Source organism: Podarcis liolepis (genome assembly GCF_965112155.1).
Source record: "Podarcis liolepis genome assembly, chromosome: 9".
Taxonomy (NCBI): Eukaryota; Metazoa; Chordata; class Lepidosauria; order Squamata; family Lacertidae; genus Podarcis; species Podarcis liolepis.
Genome location: NC_139564.1, coordinates 11628324 through 11645365, shown reverse-complemented (window position 1 = coordinate 11645365; position 17042 = coordinate 11628324). Strand labels below are relative to the sequence as shown.

The 17042-nt window shown below is 47.5% G+C and overlaps 1 protein-coding gene across 2 annotated transcripts in view; it reads right to left on the bottom strand.

The window, feature by feature from the left end:
• The window catches only part of FRAS1 (Fraser extracellular matrix complex subunit 1), a 388317-nt gene that overhangs the window by 14489 nt on the left and 356786 nt on the right, over window positions 1-17042 (bottom strand). For both annotated transcript variants that reach the window (XM_083520384.1, XM_083520385.1), the window contains exons 61-67: window positions 16152-16339; window positions 15769-16044; window positions 14513-14745; window positions 12405-12565; window positions 11097-11311; window positions 2239-2389; window positions 648-755 (exon numbers count right to left, since the gene is read on the bottom strand). In XM_083520384.1, coding sequence (XP_083376510.1) covers window positions 648-755; window positions 2239-2389; window positions 11097-11311; window positions 12405-12565; window positions 14513-14745; window positions 15769-16044; window positions 16152-16339 — 1332 coding nt within the window. The remainder of the gene's footprint in view (window positions 1-647; window positions 756-2238; window positions 2390-11096; window positions 11312-12404; window positions 12566-14512; window positions 14746-15768; window positions 16045-16151; window positions 16340-17042) is intronic.

Sequence of the window (17042 nt, the reverse complement as noted above, 5' to 3'; positions counted from 1 at the left end):
AGGTGTGCCTTAGAGATTGTAGGGTGCCATCAGGAACAATGCTGTGTTGTTTTTTAACACTCGATTGGGAGCCACCCAGAGTGGCTGGGGAAACTCAGCCAGATGGGCGGGGTATAAATTATAAATTATTATTATTGTTATTATTAATGTGGGTGGTGCTGTGGTCTAATCCACGGAGCCTCTTGGGCTTGCCAATTGGAAGGTCAGTGGTTCAAATCCCCATGATGGGGTGAGCTCCCATTGCTCTGTCCCAGCTCCTGCCCACCTAGCATTTCGAAAGCACGCCAGTGCAAGTAGATAAAAAGGTACCACTGTGGCGGTAAGGGAAACGGCGTTTCCATGCACTCTGGTTTCCGTCACGGTGTTCTGTTGCACCAGAAGCAGTTTAGTCATGCTGGCCACATGACCCAGAAACCTGGACAAACACCAGCTCCCTCGGCCTGAAGTGAGATGAGCGTCACAACCCCATAGTCACCTTTGACTGAACTTAACCATCCAGGGGGAACTTTACCTTTTTAACTTAGGGTGCCATCACCCTGCAACAACCAGCACCTGTCCATATCTGGGATGAGGCGTAAGAGTCAGGGATTCTAGAAAGTGTTACCTTCATCCAAACAGGTTTCCTTGAGAAATCAAGAGCTGTTTACCTCGGAACTTGGCATGAGTCTTGAACTCAATGACTAGCCGACCATCCTCTCGAATGTAGATCCTTATTATCTGTAGCCTAGCAGAAAGGACGCTGTCAGTCTGAATGCCTGGAGGAAACAAGAGAATCAGCTGCCTCTTTCACAAAGGGATAAAGGAGCATTAATCAAAGTGCACTGGTCCTCCTGTCACAACCCAGCGACAGAAAGAAGAGAGCTAAGCCACTTTTCACAGTTGTACTTTGTTCATTTTTCCAAGAACGTGAACAAATACAACAAAAATAACAAGTACGGTTCCCGTGACCAACAAATCATCAGAAAAAAACACTGCAAGTATAAAAGAATGGGAAACAAGAAAAGGAAAGGGGGTGAGATGACAAAATCTGGTGAGTCCAATCCTATCTAACTTAGAAAGCTTCTGCAGAGGTTTCTATGAGTAGCTGGGAGATTTTTCCCTCTCAATGGACTCATTTACAAACAAGAGAAAAGGAAACCAGCAAGTGTCAAAGGTCCCAGGTTCCTTATGACCCCTAGCACTGAAGACTGAGAGGATCAGAGACCAAAAACAAGGGCTTCAAACATCCAATGTAGGGTCTGATAGATCTTACTGCATTCAGCAGGAAGCATACTAAGTGTGTATGAAAAAGTGTTGGGCCCAGTTGCAGAGGCAAAAGACCCAAAGAGGGAGACTTGGGACCCGCCCGTTTTGTAATTGTGGAATCTTGTCAAAAAGAATATCCCAGGATCGGTCAACATTAGGACACTCCTACCACATGTGGAGAAAGGTCCCCCTAGTTGAACAACCGCGCCAACAGTTGGACAACATCTCCTCCTTCACATAGATCAGTTTAACTGGTGTCCACTGCCATCTATGAGTTAGTGCAGCTTTCCATATTGTTTCAGATGTGGTTTTAAAAGGGGGTGGTGTCAAGTCGAGTCAAGGGTGGTGGTGTCTCCCAAATCTCACTTCCAAACCAGCTTCAGGCCATTAAAGTCCCCCTAAGCCTTGGGTTTTTCATTTGATTTAATATTTGTATTCCTCTTTTCCAACAACAAATGCTGAGCTCAAAGCGGCTCACAATCATCACCATAGCATTATTTTTAAAAAAGAAAGAGTAAGAGCACTTTGCTATATTTTGGGGGGTGGGGTGGGTAAATGATATTTATTGAGTTTTCCATTTTAACAATCCAATCAAACCGCATTATACATTCCAAATTATACAAATTATCCAATAATCAAACACTCCAAATATTGTGCCAAATTATAAATTTTTGGGTGGGCTTCCCGTGCTCCGAGGTCAAAGTCCCCCTGCACTTTGCTATTTTTAAGCCTGACAAGGGTCACTTATTTATTTGGGCTGCAATCCTAAGTCTCATTAAATCCAGTGGCTTCTGCATGCTTTTTGTTGATAAGGCTTATCTCCAGCCTTGGTGTTCAAAGTAGCAATGTAAGGGTCCCAGATCATCTAGAGTCTAACCAGACCTATATGCCGCTTAGCACCACAAGGTTCCTGCACCCCATGCTTTCAACTCATGGGACCAGACACACCAGCAATGTTGCTTCATAGCACACTTTTGCGCTACAACCACTTACCTGTTCTCCAGAGGACTGTGTCATAGAAGAAGGAAAACTCCATCTCAGTGTGATGTTCCAGAGAAGCCCATCCTCTAGGCGCGGTCACATAAATGTAGGAGACGTAGAGAGGGACATGGACTGTCAGGAAGGACTGAGCTGAATCACGAACCTATCAGTGCACACAGAGTGAAAATGTTTGCATTTTTCCCCATCCAGGCTTTCCTCCAAAGGAGCTCAGGCAGCATATATGATCCACCCAGTTCTTCCTCAGGGAAACCTAATGAAAATAGGCTTGGCTGCGGCTAGAGCGGAAGTCTTCTGCGCAGGGTGGGTGTGGGCAGTGGAGGACCAATGCTCTCCCCGCTGGTCTCTGGCGAAGAGTCCTGGAGCCATCCCTCCGAAACCCGCCTCTGCCCGCCTTTCTCCCTGGTGTAACGCTGATTTCCTTCCCCGGTCACTGAGTCCCCTCTTTCCCTGCTGGGACCTTCTCCGGCATCGTTCGAGAGCCCTTCCACCACTCCTGACTGCAATGGCAGTTCCCTGACACACACGTTGGGCAAAAAGATTCTTGCATTGCAGGGGGGGCTGCATTAGATAACCCCCATAGTCCTGTTCAACTACAGTGGTACCTCGGGTTACATACGCTTCAGGTTACATACGCTTCAGGTTACATATGCTTCAGGTTACAAACTCCGCTAACCCAGAAATAGTACCTCAGATTAAAAACTTTGCTTCAGGGTGAGAACAGAACTCGTACTCCGGCAGCGCAGTGGCAGCAGGAGGCCCCATTAGTTAAAGTGGTGCTTCAGGTTAAGAACAGTTTCAGGTTAAGAACAGAGCTCCAGAATGAATTAAGTACTTAATCTGAGGTACCACTGTACAATTCTACAAGACCAAGAGAGTGACTGGCCTAAGATCAACCAAAGAACTGAATAGGTGAGTAGAGATATGAACCCCATCAAAGTCCAGCACTCTCAAAGTCCAGCACTCTGTCAAGGGGGTTTGGTGACCTGTGGCTCTCCAGGTATTGCTGGACTACAGCTCCCATCATCCTTGACCATCAGTCAGCTGACTGGGGCTGATGGGAGTTGGCGTCCACGATCATATGAAGAGTCACAGGTCGGATGAAGTTGACAGACTATGCAGAACTGGATAAATTAACAGGGAGGATTCGAAACCTGTGGGACCAGATATTCCTAGAAGACTGGAGTAAATGTACAAAATATATGAAAAGTAATGGTAATGAACAGATTATGCTAGTAGGTTTGCAAGAAGTTTTGTAAGGAGGGCTATTTGAAATATTGAAAGACTATGAGGAGATTTAATAGTTAATGATAATTAAGAGTAATAGAGAAATTAAGAAATGCAGAATAAGTGATAGAGAATGGAAAATCATCAGAGGTGTTGACGGAAGTCTAAAATATTGTATAAGATAAGAAAGAATGTTATATGTCTGTTGGAAATGATATGCCAAAAACCCCCCAATAAAAATGTGTGTGTGTGTGTGTGTGTGTGTGTGTGTATATATATATATATATATATATATATATATATATATATATAAAATGTATATGTATATATGTGTGTGTGTGTGTGTGTGTATATATATATGTGTGTGTGTGTGTATATATATATATATATATATATATATATATATATATGCTTTCGTAGATTTTCACGGGTACAGGAATGCAGGTTTTGGTGTCTTCGGGTGTCTTCCCGTGTAAGAGTTGGGGTGTCTAGGCGACGTTTCGACGAGGTCTCACTCGTCATCTTCAGGCTGGTGCTTTCGGCTTCTTGTTACTGGAACAGAGCAGGATCTCAGTGTTTGAGTTCCTATAAATACTGTTGAGGGGGTGTGGTGTATAGCCTCCGACGTTCTGGGCAGAGAGGAAGTTCCCAGGTTAGTGTGACTTTTCTTCTTTTGTTCCTTAATTACTTGAGGGATATCTTGAGTGATTTCTTGAGTGATATTCTGAGTACCACTTAGGAGGGTCATTAAGTGTGGATTAGTTGCTAAAGCTTTCGTGTCTTGACCTCTTGAGCTTGTGAAGAGTTTTTCTGAGAAGATGGCTGTCTTAATGACCCTCCTAAGTGGTACTCAGAATATCACTCAAGAAATCACTCAAGATATCCCTCAAGTAATTAAGGAACAAAAGAAGAAAAGTCACACTAACCTGGGAACTTCCTCTCTGCCCAGAACGTCGGAGGCTATACACCACACCCCCTCAACAGTATTTATAGGAACTCAAACACTGAGATCCTGCTCTGTTCCAGTAACAAGAAGCCGAAAGCACCAGCCTGAAGATGACGAGTGAGACCTCGTCGAAACGTCGCCTAGACACCCCAACTCTTACACGGGAAGACACCCGAAGACACCAAAACATATATATATATATATATATATATATATATATATATATATATATATATATATATATATATACAGTGGTACCCCGCAAGACGAATGCCTCGCTAAACGAAAAACCCGCAAGACGAAAGGGTTTTCCAATTTTTAGAGGCTTCGCAAGACGAATTTCCCTATGGGCTTGCTTCGCAAGACGAAAGCCCATAGGGAAATCTCCTGGGACAGCGGGGAAACGCAGCGCACCTTCTCCTCTGTTCCCAGACCTGTCCTGAAGGCTTGTGGTGGGAGGTCCGGGAACAGAGGAGAAGGCGCGCAGCGGCTCTCCAAGCTGCGGATAGCAGCCTGCTGCCCCGCACGAGGGGCGCTCTTAAGCAGAGCGCCTCTCGCGCGGGGCAGACATTCACAGCTTGGGGAGCCCTGCAGGACTTCCCCGCAGGGCTCTCCAAGCTGCGGATAGCAGCCTGCTGCCCCGCACGAGGGGCGCTGTTAAGCAGAGCGCCTCTCGCGCGGGGCAGACATTCGCAGCTTGGGGAGCCCTGCAGGACTTCCCCGCAGGGCTCTCCAAGCTGCGGATAGCAGCCTGCTGCCCCGCACGAGGGGCGCTGTTAAGCAGAGCGCCTCTCGCGCGGGGCAGACATTCGCAGCTTGGGGAGCCCTGCAGGACTTCCCCGCAGGGCTCTCCAAGCTGCGGATAGCAGCCTGCTGCCCCGCACGAGGGGCGCTCTTTAGCAGAGTGCCCCTCGCGCGGGGCAGACATTCGCAGCTTGGGGAGCCCTGCAGGACTTCCCCGCAGGGCTCTCCAAGCTGCGGATAGCAGCCTGCTGCGCCTATCCGCAGCTTGCAGAGCCCTGCGGGGAAGTCCTGCAGGGCTCCCCAAGCTGCGAATGTCTGCCCCGCGCGAGAGGCGCTCTGCTTAACAGCGCCCCTCGTGCGGGGCAGCAGGCTGCTATCCGCAGCTTGGAGAGCCCTGCGGGGAAGTCCTGCAGGGCTCCCCAAGCTGTGAATGTCTGCCCCGCGCGAGAGGCGCTCTGCTTAACAGCGCCCCTCGTGCGGGGCAGCAGGCTGCTATCCGCAGCTTGGAGAGCCCTGCGGGGAAGTCCTGCAGGGCTCCCCAAGCTGCGAATGTCTGCCCCGCGCGAGGGGCGCTCTGCTAAAGAGCGCCCCTCGTGCGGGGCAGCAGGCTGCTATCCGCAGCTTGGAGAGCCCTGCGGGGAAGTCCTGCAGGGCTCCCCAAGCTGCGAATGTCTGCCCCGCGCGAGAGGCGCTCTGCTTAACAGCGCCCCTCGTGCGGGGCAGCAGGCTGCTATCCGCAGCTTGGAGAGCCCTGCGGGGAAGTCCTGCAGGGCTCCCCAAGCTGCGAATGTCTGCCCCGCGCGAGAGGCGCTCTGCTAAAGAGCGCCCCTCGTGCGGGGCAGCAGGCTGCTATCCGCAGCTTGGAGAGCCCTGCGGGGAAGTCCTGCAGGGCTCCCCAAGCTGCGAATGTCTGCCCCGCGCGAGAGGCGCTCTGCTTAACAGCGCCCCTCGTGCGGGGCAGCAGGCTGCTATCCGCAGCTTGGAGAGCCCTGCGGGGAAGTCCTGCAGGGCTCCCCAAGCTGCGAATGTCTGCCCCGCGCGAGGGGCGCTCTGCTAAAGAGCGCCCCTCGTGCGGGGCAGCAGGCTGCTACCCGCAGCTTGGAGAGCCCTGCGGGGAAGTCCTGCAGGGCTCCCCAAGCTGCGAATGTCTGCCCCGCGCGAGAGGCGCTCTGCTTAACAGCGCCCCTCGTGCGGGGCAGCAGGCTGCTATCCGCAGCTTGGAGAGCCCTGCGGGGAAGTCCTGCAGGGCTCCCCAAGCTGCGAATGTCTGCCCCGCGCGAGAGGCGCTCTGCTTAACAGCGCCCCTCGTGCGGGGCAGCAGGCTGCTATCCGCAGCTTGGAGAGCCCTGCGGGGAAGTCCTGCAGGGCTCCCCAAGCTGCGAATGTCTGCCCCGCGCGAGAGGCGCTCTGCTTAACAGCGCCCCTCGTGCGGGGCAGCAGGCTGCTATTCGCAGCTTGGAGAGCCCTGCGGGGAAGTCCTGCAGGGCTCCCCAAGCTGCGAATGTCTGCCCCGCGCGAGAGGCGCTCTGCTTAACAGCGCCCCTCGTGCGGGGCAGCAGGCTGCTATCCGCAGCTTGGAGAGCCCTGCGGGGAAGTCCTGCAGGGCTCCCCAAGCTGCGAATGTCTGCCCCGCGCGAGAGGCGCTCTGCTTAACAGCGCCCCTCGTGCGGGGCAGCAGGCTGCTATCCGCAGCTTGGAGAGCCCTGCGGGGAAGTCCTGCAGGGCTCCCCAAGCTGCGAATGTCTGCCCCGCGCGAGAGGCGCTCTGCTTAACAGCGCCCCTCGTGCGGGGCAGCAGGCTGCTATCCGCAGCTTGGAGAGCCCTGCGGGGAAGTCCTGCAGGGCTCCCCAAGCTGCGAATGTCTGCCCCGCGCGAGAGGCGCTCTGCTTAAGAGCGCCCCTCGTGCGGGGCAGCAGGCTGCTATCCGCAGCTTGGAGAGCCCTGCGGGGAACTCCTTCTTCCCCCGCCAGCCTTCAGAAAAGGTCTGGGGACAGACTGTCCCCGGACCTGGTCTGAAGGCGGTTTCCCTAGGAACGCATTAATTGATTTTCAATGCATTCCTATGGGAAACCGTGCTTCGCAAGACGAAAAACTCGCAAGAAGAAAAAACTTGCGGAACGAATTAATTTCGTCTTGCGAGGCACCACTGTATATGGAAAGATGGAGGGCACAAGGAGAAGGGGACGACAGAGGACGAGATGGTTGGACAGTGTTCTCGAAGTTACAAACATGAGTCTGACCAAACTGCGGGAGGCAGTGGAAGACAGGAGTGCCTGGCGTGCTCTGGTCCATGGGGTCACGAAGAGTCGGACACGACTGAACGACTAAACAACAACACCAATGTGTGTGTGTGTGTGTGTGTGTGTGTGTATAACAATGTATATGTGTGTGTGTGTGTGTGGAGAGAGAGAGAGAGAGAGAGAGGGAGTGTCATAGTCCCCCTGCTGTAACTTCTATGCCACACTGGTATTACTAATTCACCACATTTACTATTAATTATGATTGATAAGTCTTGAAAAAACAGTGTTCCTTGACTTCATCGTCAAACCAGGTTGCTACCTTTGGATACTGTTAGGTAGCAGAGCCCCAAGGCCACACAAACTGAAGGTAAAGGTAAGCGTTTGACCTCTGTCTTACTGCTCCAGAGCTCTGCGATCCTTGGTTCTCATGATTTAGGTTTATGCAATTTATAAATCACTCGCCACTAAAAAAACAAAACAAACCAGAGTCCCAAAGCAATTTAAAACCAAAGTAAAGGACTACAATAAAAGTCACATAAACATGATTAAAAACAGATTTAATCTGGCATTCGAAGATCTTTTGGAAAGAGAAAGAAAGCAGCAAGGACCCTGTTCTGTCTACACAACACTTTGGGCAGAAACTAACATTCAAAGGCAAGTGTGATTATCCATTTTAGTACAATTCCTGCGCATATGACAGCATCAAGCCACCTCCTCCTTTACGGAAAAGCCATAAAAGAAATCTGAAAATCCACTTATTTTACTGCTGATTAATAAAGCAAGCATGGCCAGACACCCAGGTGCCCTTTTTATCTTCATCTCATAACGATTTCTATAATTGAGGTGACAGGTGAATAGGTTTCTGCAGCTATTAGCATCACAAAGTAACTATGGTTTCATTCTTCTCCAGTATCGCTGAAAGTCTCCTAATTTAAGGCCATGGTGGAGCCCATAGCCTCTCTTTTCATGCTCTCTACAGATCCTGAAATGGAAACAAATGATCCCGGGGTATAGTCTGAAGGTGTATGATGCAACCACCTTGCTGAAGCTAAGCAGGGCTGGCTCTGGTCAGCGTCTGGATGGGAGACCTCATGGAAGCCACAGGCATGCCACTTGGATGCCACGACAGGAGAAAGGTGGGATATAAATGCAGGAAAATAAATAGCTAATAAATAAGCATGCATCCTGCAACTACTTGAATTCCAAAGCCCCGTCCCACACTAATCAGGGGAGCCCCTCTGACCCTCAAGAAAATGTCACTAGTTGGAAACCAGTTGAGATTGCTTCTACCTGGGGGGTTCCTGAGCCAGTACATTTCCAAGCACAATTCAAAGTGTTGGTGCTGACCTTTAAAGCCCTAAACGGCCTCAGTCCAGTATATCTGAAGGAGCATCTCCACCCCCATCGTTCAGCCTGGACACTGAGGTCCATTGCCAAGGGCCTTCTGGCGGTTCCCTCACTGCAAGAAGCCAAGTTACAGGGAACCAGGCAGAGGACCTTCTTGGTAGTGGCATCCGCCTTGTGGAACGCCCTCCCATCAGATGTCAAAGAGAACAACAACTACCAGACTTTTAGAAGACAACTGAAGGCAGCCCTGTTTAGGGAAGCTTTTAATGTTTGATGCATTACTGTATTTTAATATTTTGTTGGAAGCCACCCAGAGTGGCTGGGGAAGCCCAGCCAGATGGGCGGGATATAAATAAATTATTATTATTATTATTATTATTATTATTATTATTATTATTATTATGCTCCTTAGTGGAACCAACCTCCAGCAAAAGCAGAGTTTGCATTCAGCGGCCAGGACTTGAATACAAGCCAGGACTGCAAAGGATGGAGCAGCTCCTGATTCTTCTTCTAAAGATTTCTAGTAACTTCCAGGGGGGGCAGCCCCACTGAGTTGTCAAAAGAGTAGGCCTGTTCTGGATCTGGCTCATGAACTAGATCCAGGTCATCACCCCTGCCTCTTTAGTAGGGTCCAGCGGCACATTTACAAATCGAAGGGACTCTCGTTGGTACCACAGAATGCCAGTTTCACAGAAGAACAACCGATGATATTTACTGATGACTTCGTAACTTGTAAAGTAGCACTATATGCGTCGGCAGCTAAAAAGATCAGGAGAAAAGAACTAAATAAAATAGCGGTCAATTGCAAAGGTGATTTGGACATTTAAGCTGGCACATTCTAACTGAGAACCCCTTGCTATTCTATCGTATGCAACAAATAATTTTTAGGAGAAGTGAACGTGGTTTATTGTATCTGCAGTGCCTGATGTTTTTATGGTTTTTATGCTTATTGTTGCTTTTCTTTTTGTTCCCATTGTGAATGATGCCATGGCCTTTGGCTAGTGCAATAAAGTTTATGACGATGATAAACTGATGATATTCCGAACCGACACCCTTGCCCCGAAACTGGCAAAATATCTACACTACTTCCCCCAAACCAAACAGATAAAAAAGCAGGCAGATGCCTAAAAAAGGAGGGAGTGAAAAGCCTTCCGGAAACTCATTAAAAAATTAAAATTTGGGAGCGGCAGAGGGTCTTAACAGGTCCTCAAGTTGGGGAGGGGGGTGCCCTGGTGTCCACAGGAATCATACAGTAGCCGCCAGAATAGTTCTAGCCAGCAAATAGAAAGCCAAGACAGTACCCTCTAAATAATAATAATAATAATAATAATAATAATAATAATAATAATAATTTATTTGTACCCCACCCATCTGGCTGGGTTTCCCTGGCCACTCTGAGTGGCTTCCAACGAAGATTAAGAATACATTAAAACATCAGTCATTAAAAACTTCTCTGAACTTATCCAAAGAAGAATGGATCTATAAGCCAAATGAATACACAGAGTTGGCAAAATTAACAGCAATTATAAGCTCTCAAACAAATCAAAATTTAAAATCAGAATGGAAATGCTTCGAAGAATACATGGAAAAATGCTGCTCTAAAAAGAATATGTTACTATGCATAAACGTGTAAAGGGGATGTGTGAATATAAATATACAGCTAGCAAGTATAGATTAAGTATGTAAGTATGTAAAGGTGAAAATAAAACCAGAAATGGTTATAAAAGATGAAGACGAAGGTTTATAGAAATGCAATGAAATAATTAAATTAAAAATTAAGGAAGTCGAGCCGTGGTGGAGGGAGGTCATGGGGGGGGGTAAGGTGTCTTGTTTTAGTTTGTATATACAGTGGTACCTCGGGTTAAGTACTTTATTCGTTCTGGAGGTCCGTTCTTAACCTGAAACTGTTCTAAACCTGAAGCACCACTTTAGCTAATGGGGCCTCCTGCTGCTGCTGCGCCACCGGAGCACGATTTCTGTTCTTATCCTGAAGCAAAGTTCTTAACCTGAAACACTATTTCTGGGTTAGCGGAGTGTGTAACCTGAAGCGTATGTAACCTGAAGTGTATGTAACCCGAGGTACCACTGTATAGCATGTGTGTTTCTATGTGTATTTGTGGTATCTGTATGTCTTTGTTCATGTATTCCCCCCATAAAATATTTTTAAAATTAAATTTAAAAATTAAAATTAAAATTTGGGAGGGTCAGAGGGTCTTAACAGGCCCCCAAGTGTGTGTGGGGGGGGAGAAGGTGTTCTGATGTCCCCAGTATTCATACTGGGGACCCCAGCATTCACAAGAAACCCAATAGGAGATTTTCCTGACTGGCCCCCAGCTGGACAGCATTACCTGGAAGTCGGCAGTGACCGATCCTCCGCAGACGTCAATTAATTCTGTCATGTCATAGTACGCGTCAAAAGTCCAGATGCAGCTCTTCAGGTTCAGGTGCTTGTACAACTGGATGGTCTTTGGCTCTCTCACACTGGGGTCAAACTGGTACGGTCGATCGTACCCAGGTCCCAGAACGATGCTATTGTAGGTCACTTCATCTAAGAATCCAGCTTCTGGGATGGAAATCAAGGGATACATCAAGGTTTCACTATGTTACGCTTTGGTTATACATCAGATCTGCTGTGAAATATATTTCATGTGTGATATATCCAGCCAACATGCTTAACTCAAATTAATGCATGAAGGGGTTAAGACCAGAGAGTAAGCTGTCCTGCCAGGCTTAGCTAGGCCACACCCCCTAACCTTGGAAGGAAGATCTATCAAACTCTTTGTTCTCCCAGTTACCACCTTTATTCCACCATGTGGACCTCTCCATTAAGGACGTCTAAGGTGGATGCTTCAAGCTTAGACTGCATGGCTTTAAGAAGCCACTTTTGTGCTTCTATACCTATAATTTAGAAACACTTAGCTTTGGGGAGCTAACCTCTCAGTTTTGCTGCCTGACTTTTCTTGCTGCTGTATGGAAAAGCACATGAATCTAACATGTGAAGATTTAAGTAAACTATTTTCAGTTTACCAAACATGTGGTCTCTTTCTATGCTAAGGGAAGTGGGAAGCTTTGGAAGAAACTCAGAAGGGGATAATTTAAAGGTCCAACAGCCTATATTTCCACTTTCCTGCAAGTTTTTTCTTCTTCCAATCTCTGCTGGGGCTCTCTCACCAAAGAGTACTTGCCCTAATCTAGGCACCCGGGGAATTCTCCTTTTATTTTACCTACCTTTTATTTCCTTTCTCCTGTACCAAAAAACATTTCGTGCATAAATAGGCAGATAATATCTGCTATTTACAGCATCAGGGTCAAACTGCTCATTGAACACACAGAACGTTTGTTTCAGCATCCAGCATCATGCAAGAAGCTGACCTGCAACCCTTTTCAAGAATGAGGGCAGACGAGGACGATTGCCTTTTTCTCTGCCTGCATCTTTGTGCAAATGCCACGGGGTCTGGAGACGTAGGGCTCAAGAAACATCACAGGCCAAGCCCCCTATGCCCATTGATCTATGCCCACCTGGAGGTGGTCTTCTGGGCCTCTCTACAGGGACCCCTGCCATCAAGGACCATCAAGGACCCAGCCATCAAGGACCAGCAAGAAACTGCTGCTTCACGAATGCGCACATTAAGTGGCAGCGGCCCGTAATTGATTACCTGAGATGCCCTTAAGATCTTGGATGCTGACCAGGTTAGAACAGACATGCTGGTGCCTGTAGATGGACTCCGACAGGAGGAAGTGCAAGTTGTGCAGAGGCATTGTGGAGATGAGAGGGAGCATCCCGTCCTGGTGTGGAATCTGCACTGAGATATGGATTCTGGAAAACCACAAAGCGGCAGGAGTTGAAGTGGGGAGAGGAGAGAGGATGCACTGGGTAAAAGACACACGTATTGCATGAACATAACAAAATGCAAATTGCACTGCCTTGCAGCACAGGACCCTGTTTTAATCCCTGGAAGGACTGGGAATGTTTCATTCCTGAAACCCGGGGGAGCAGCCGCCTTTGTTGTTGTTTAGTTGCTTAGTCGTGTCCGACTCTTCGTGACCCCATGGACCAGAGCACGCCAGGCACTCCTGTCTTCCACTGCCTCCCGTAGTTTGGTCAAACTCATGTTCGTAGCTTCGAGAACACTGTCCAACCATCTCATCGTCTGTCGTCCCCTTCTCCTTGTGCCCTCCATCTTTCCCAACATCAGGGTCTTTCCCAGGGAGTCTTCTCTTCTCATGAGGTGGCCAAAGTATTGGAGCCTCAGCTTCAGGATCTGTCCTTCCAGGGAGCACTCAGGGCTGATTTCCTTCAGAATGGAGAGGTTTGATCTTCTTGCTGTCCATGGGACTCTCAAGAGTCTCCTCCAGCACCATAATTCAAAAGCATCAATTCTTCGGCGATCAGCCTTCTTTATGGTCCAGCTCTCACTTCCATACATCACAACTGGGAAAACCATAGCTTTAACTATACGGACCTTTGTCAGAAAGGTGATGTCTTTACTTTTTAAAGCAGCTGCCTAGCAGAGTAGAAAAAACTTTGCTGGATGGACCAATGGCCTGTCTTGGCATAAGGCAACTTTCCAAGTTTATCATTTCACACATGTCTACTCAGAGGCAAGTCCCACCAAGCTTGATGTGTCTTATCCCAGGTAAATGGGCAGAGGGTTGTAGCCATAAAATTAGTGGCCAGCATCCAGAATTGCACACACTTCAGACCTGCACATGCAATCAACATTGTTCAGCCTTCTGGTTCACTGCCAAATGTAAGAGAGGACCTACATTCAGTTAACAGTGGGATGTCGAGGTGTGGAGGAGCTATTTGAATCCGAGACTCATTCCTAATATAGCAATGCATGAGGGGCTGAAATCTAAACAGCTCCCAATTTCCTGCCCCCAGCTTGCTGATGCTTTCAAAAACAAATTCACCAAGCTGGTTTAAGAAATATTTTCACTGATACTTTATTAGCAAAAGCTTTTGGTCCATTTTCTATTTTCAGCCACAAATTCTTTCATTAGCAATACCCGAATGTTGAAGTGTTTGGGAATTTTTTCAATGTAGACCCCTGGAAATGGATTGCAAATGTGTTAACTCTCCCAACACCACCCCAAGTAGCAATATATGTCTGTTTCATCTTTTGATCTTCCCTTCATTTAAAAAAAATGCAGTAAAAGTTCCAAATAAAGAAAGCAGGGACCATAATTGCCTTTCATTCCTTTCTCTCTTTGGGTCAAAAAGAAAAGTTTTGGGTCAGAGAAAGAACCGAGTCATTTCAGAACAGACCTCCTCAAATCAAGGGGCTGAAGATTTTAATAGTTCTGCTCCAAGTATGACTAATGTTGGATATCATCCTTTATCTTTCTTTTTTTCTGAGAATCATTTGGGAACATTTCTAAAATTAGCATCCCATACTATCTGTACATTTGTTCCCTTGTTCAAATTTAGCTCAAAATAATCCCCTAATACTTTCCCCACTTTTTTAAATAAAAAAAATGGTCCTCTAATAGATCTTCATTTAATCTTCATCTGAAAGTGGTTTGTTTCTCATTTTGCATTTCTAAAATTAATGGATTATGATCTGATATTGTTCTTGGCCATATTTCTATTTTCCTCACCTTTAACTCTAATTCTTTGGATAGACAAATTGCATCTATAATTGCAGTGCTTTTATAAGCATTTGAATAAAAAGTGAACTCTCTAATAAATGTTTGTTTCTCCAAATATCTATTAAATTCAAATTCTCTACCATTTCCCTGAAAGTTTTTGGAAGTCCTCTACCTGTTGGGGTGTTCCTTGTGCTTAACATCCAGATACTTCAAAGTGGCAACGAAGGACTGTGCTTGAAACCCCCGGGCTGTTCCAGCCACTATTGGTGTGTGGCAGATGGCGCTGTCTGTCCCAATTGTAACTATGTTGCTTCTCAGTGGGGTGCCGGCGTGACCAACCTTGTCCACGGCTTTGGCCACACAGCGAATGTGGAATCGCCGGCTGAAGTAAATGCTGTCCAGCACCTGGGAAGGAAGGAGAGAAAAAGAGAGAGGAAGGAAGGAAGGAAGGAAGGAAGGAAGGAAGGAGGAAGGAAGGAGAGGTGATTCTCAGCCTAAACAACTGATAGCCTTATACAGTGGTACCTAAGGTTAAGTACTTAATTCATTCCGGAGGTCCGTACTTAACCTGAAACTGTTCTTAACCTGAAGCACCACTTTAGCTAATGGGGCTTCCTGCTGCTGCCGCGCCACTGGAGCCCGAATTCTGTTCTCATCCTGAAGCAAAGTTCTTAGCCAGAGGTAATATTTCAGGGTTAGCGGAGTCTATAACCTGAAGCGTATGTAACCTGAAGCGTATGTAACCTGAGGTACCACTGTATATATTTTAAAATTCTTCAATATATTAATAGAACATTATTACTTTTCTGTCCATCCACATTTAAAGAGGCTTAACTATGCCACGCACATATTAAAACAGTAATACAGAAGTATAAGGAGATGGAAACAAAGCAGAGAAAGATCAGGAAGCCAGCTATGACACTCTCTGCTCTGATCACCAGCCTCTCCAGTTAGAAAGATCAAAGGCAGCAAGGGAGAAAAGCTCTTGCTCGTCAAAGGCAACCTTTTGCCAACTTGGCAGCGAGGGCCAGTGATTTGTGGGGAACTGTACCAGAAGAGGAAGAGACAGGTCAGGCAAGTGAAGGGCCAGGTGCTTCCCCACATTCACCTGTTCCACTGTTTCACAGAACCAGGAGTGGACTGAAAAGGGAGGAGCAGAGGAAGCTTCCATGCAGGCATAGTCTCTAGCTGTGTGCATGCATCCCATTGAGGGAAAGTACATAAATTGGTGGAGAATGAATAGTCCCCTGCTGGTGCAACTGCTCCCATAGAGCACAGACTTGAGAATAGCTGCCTAGATGCTAGATTGACATGCGTAGGTATCCAGAGCTATAGAATCGACTGCGTTATCTTTGAAAATGAAGAGTTAACTATTTGCCGCTTGCATTCCTTTGGCTGCGAAGCCCCCTTGACAGCCTCTGCACATACCATGTGATTGACACTGGTGAAGGGAGTGTTGTCTGTAATCGTTTCAAAGGGAGATCTGGCTCCATTCCCGTCCGTGGGCGTAGCCACTTCCCAACTGAACTGTATGGAGGACTGGTTTATCCCGGCATCACCGCAGCGCTCTTTCATCACCGAGTACTTGGGGAAGTGAGGGTCGCAAGGCGTCACACAGACCAACGGGTAGCCCGGAGAGGGAGACTTCTTAGCTCCTTCTTTGGCTTCTTCTTCTACGTGATCATACTCGGACAGCGTAACCACCTGCAGGGACACAATACAAGGCTTGGGACTCCAGGGAAGGGACCTTGCAACTGCAGCTAATGGCTAATCCCAAATAACTCAGGGATCCGCAGGTTAAAGCCACTTACAATAGGAGGAGCTGGCAAAATGAGGCTCCCAGCTGCTTCCTGGTCCAGAATGGTGACGATTGTAGTGGTGATCTCCCCCAGGACAGCTTCAACAGGGTCATCTGGCCCTAACACCAGGGAAAAGGACTCGTGCCACTCCCTGTCTTCATTGGACATGATCTCTACCTTAAATACGATGTGGTCCACTCCTGCACAAACAAACACGAGAGAGAGGGTTGAGTCAAACTAGCTTGTCATCTGACGAGACTTTTAAATGCTTCCATAAAGCAATGCTGAGGTCAGATCCACTAAATCATTGTGATTAACAACACACACACACACACACACACACACACACACACACACCAGGTTTTATCGTAACCCCTTTGGCTCTAATGATGTGGCCCGGGAGCCTTTAGAAAACTAAAAACTACAAAATACAGCATGCCATCTGATGGATTGCTTGGCAGATTTACTAACAGATGTCATGTGAGGATTAATGGCGCCTGTCCGACTTTAATAAAAATCTGTGATCCAAAATATACCTCCCATATTATTGCTGGAGGGCACGTCTGCATTGATTCTTTACGATAAGCACAGAACTCTTGGCCTTGCAAGATTTTCTGTAAGGCCTTTAAGAGTTGCTGTGGATTGACGCATTGGAAAAGGGCTGGGGAAACCTGTTCTGAGAGAAAAGCCTCACATCAGATGGTGAACTGGGCCACGAATGGGAGCAGAAGGGGCCTTGGGAGGAAGGGAGGCTGAAAACAAGGGAGCCAAGTGAACTGTAAACTGGGGAGCAAAGGAAGGTTGTGGGGATAAGCAAAAAACATGGACCCCAGGAACAGACAACCACGGGGACAACCCAGCCACCATTGAAAGCAATCTTAGGTCCCGCTGACTTCAAGAGGA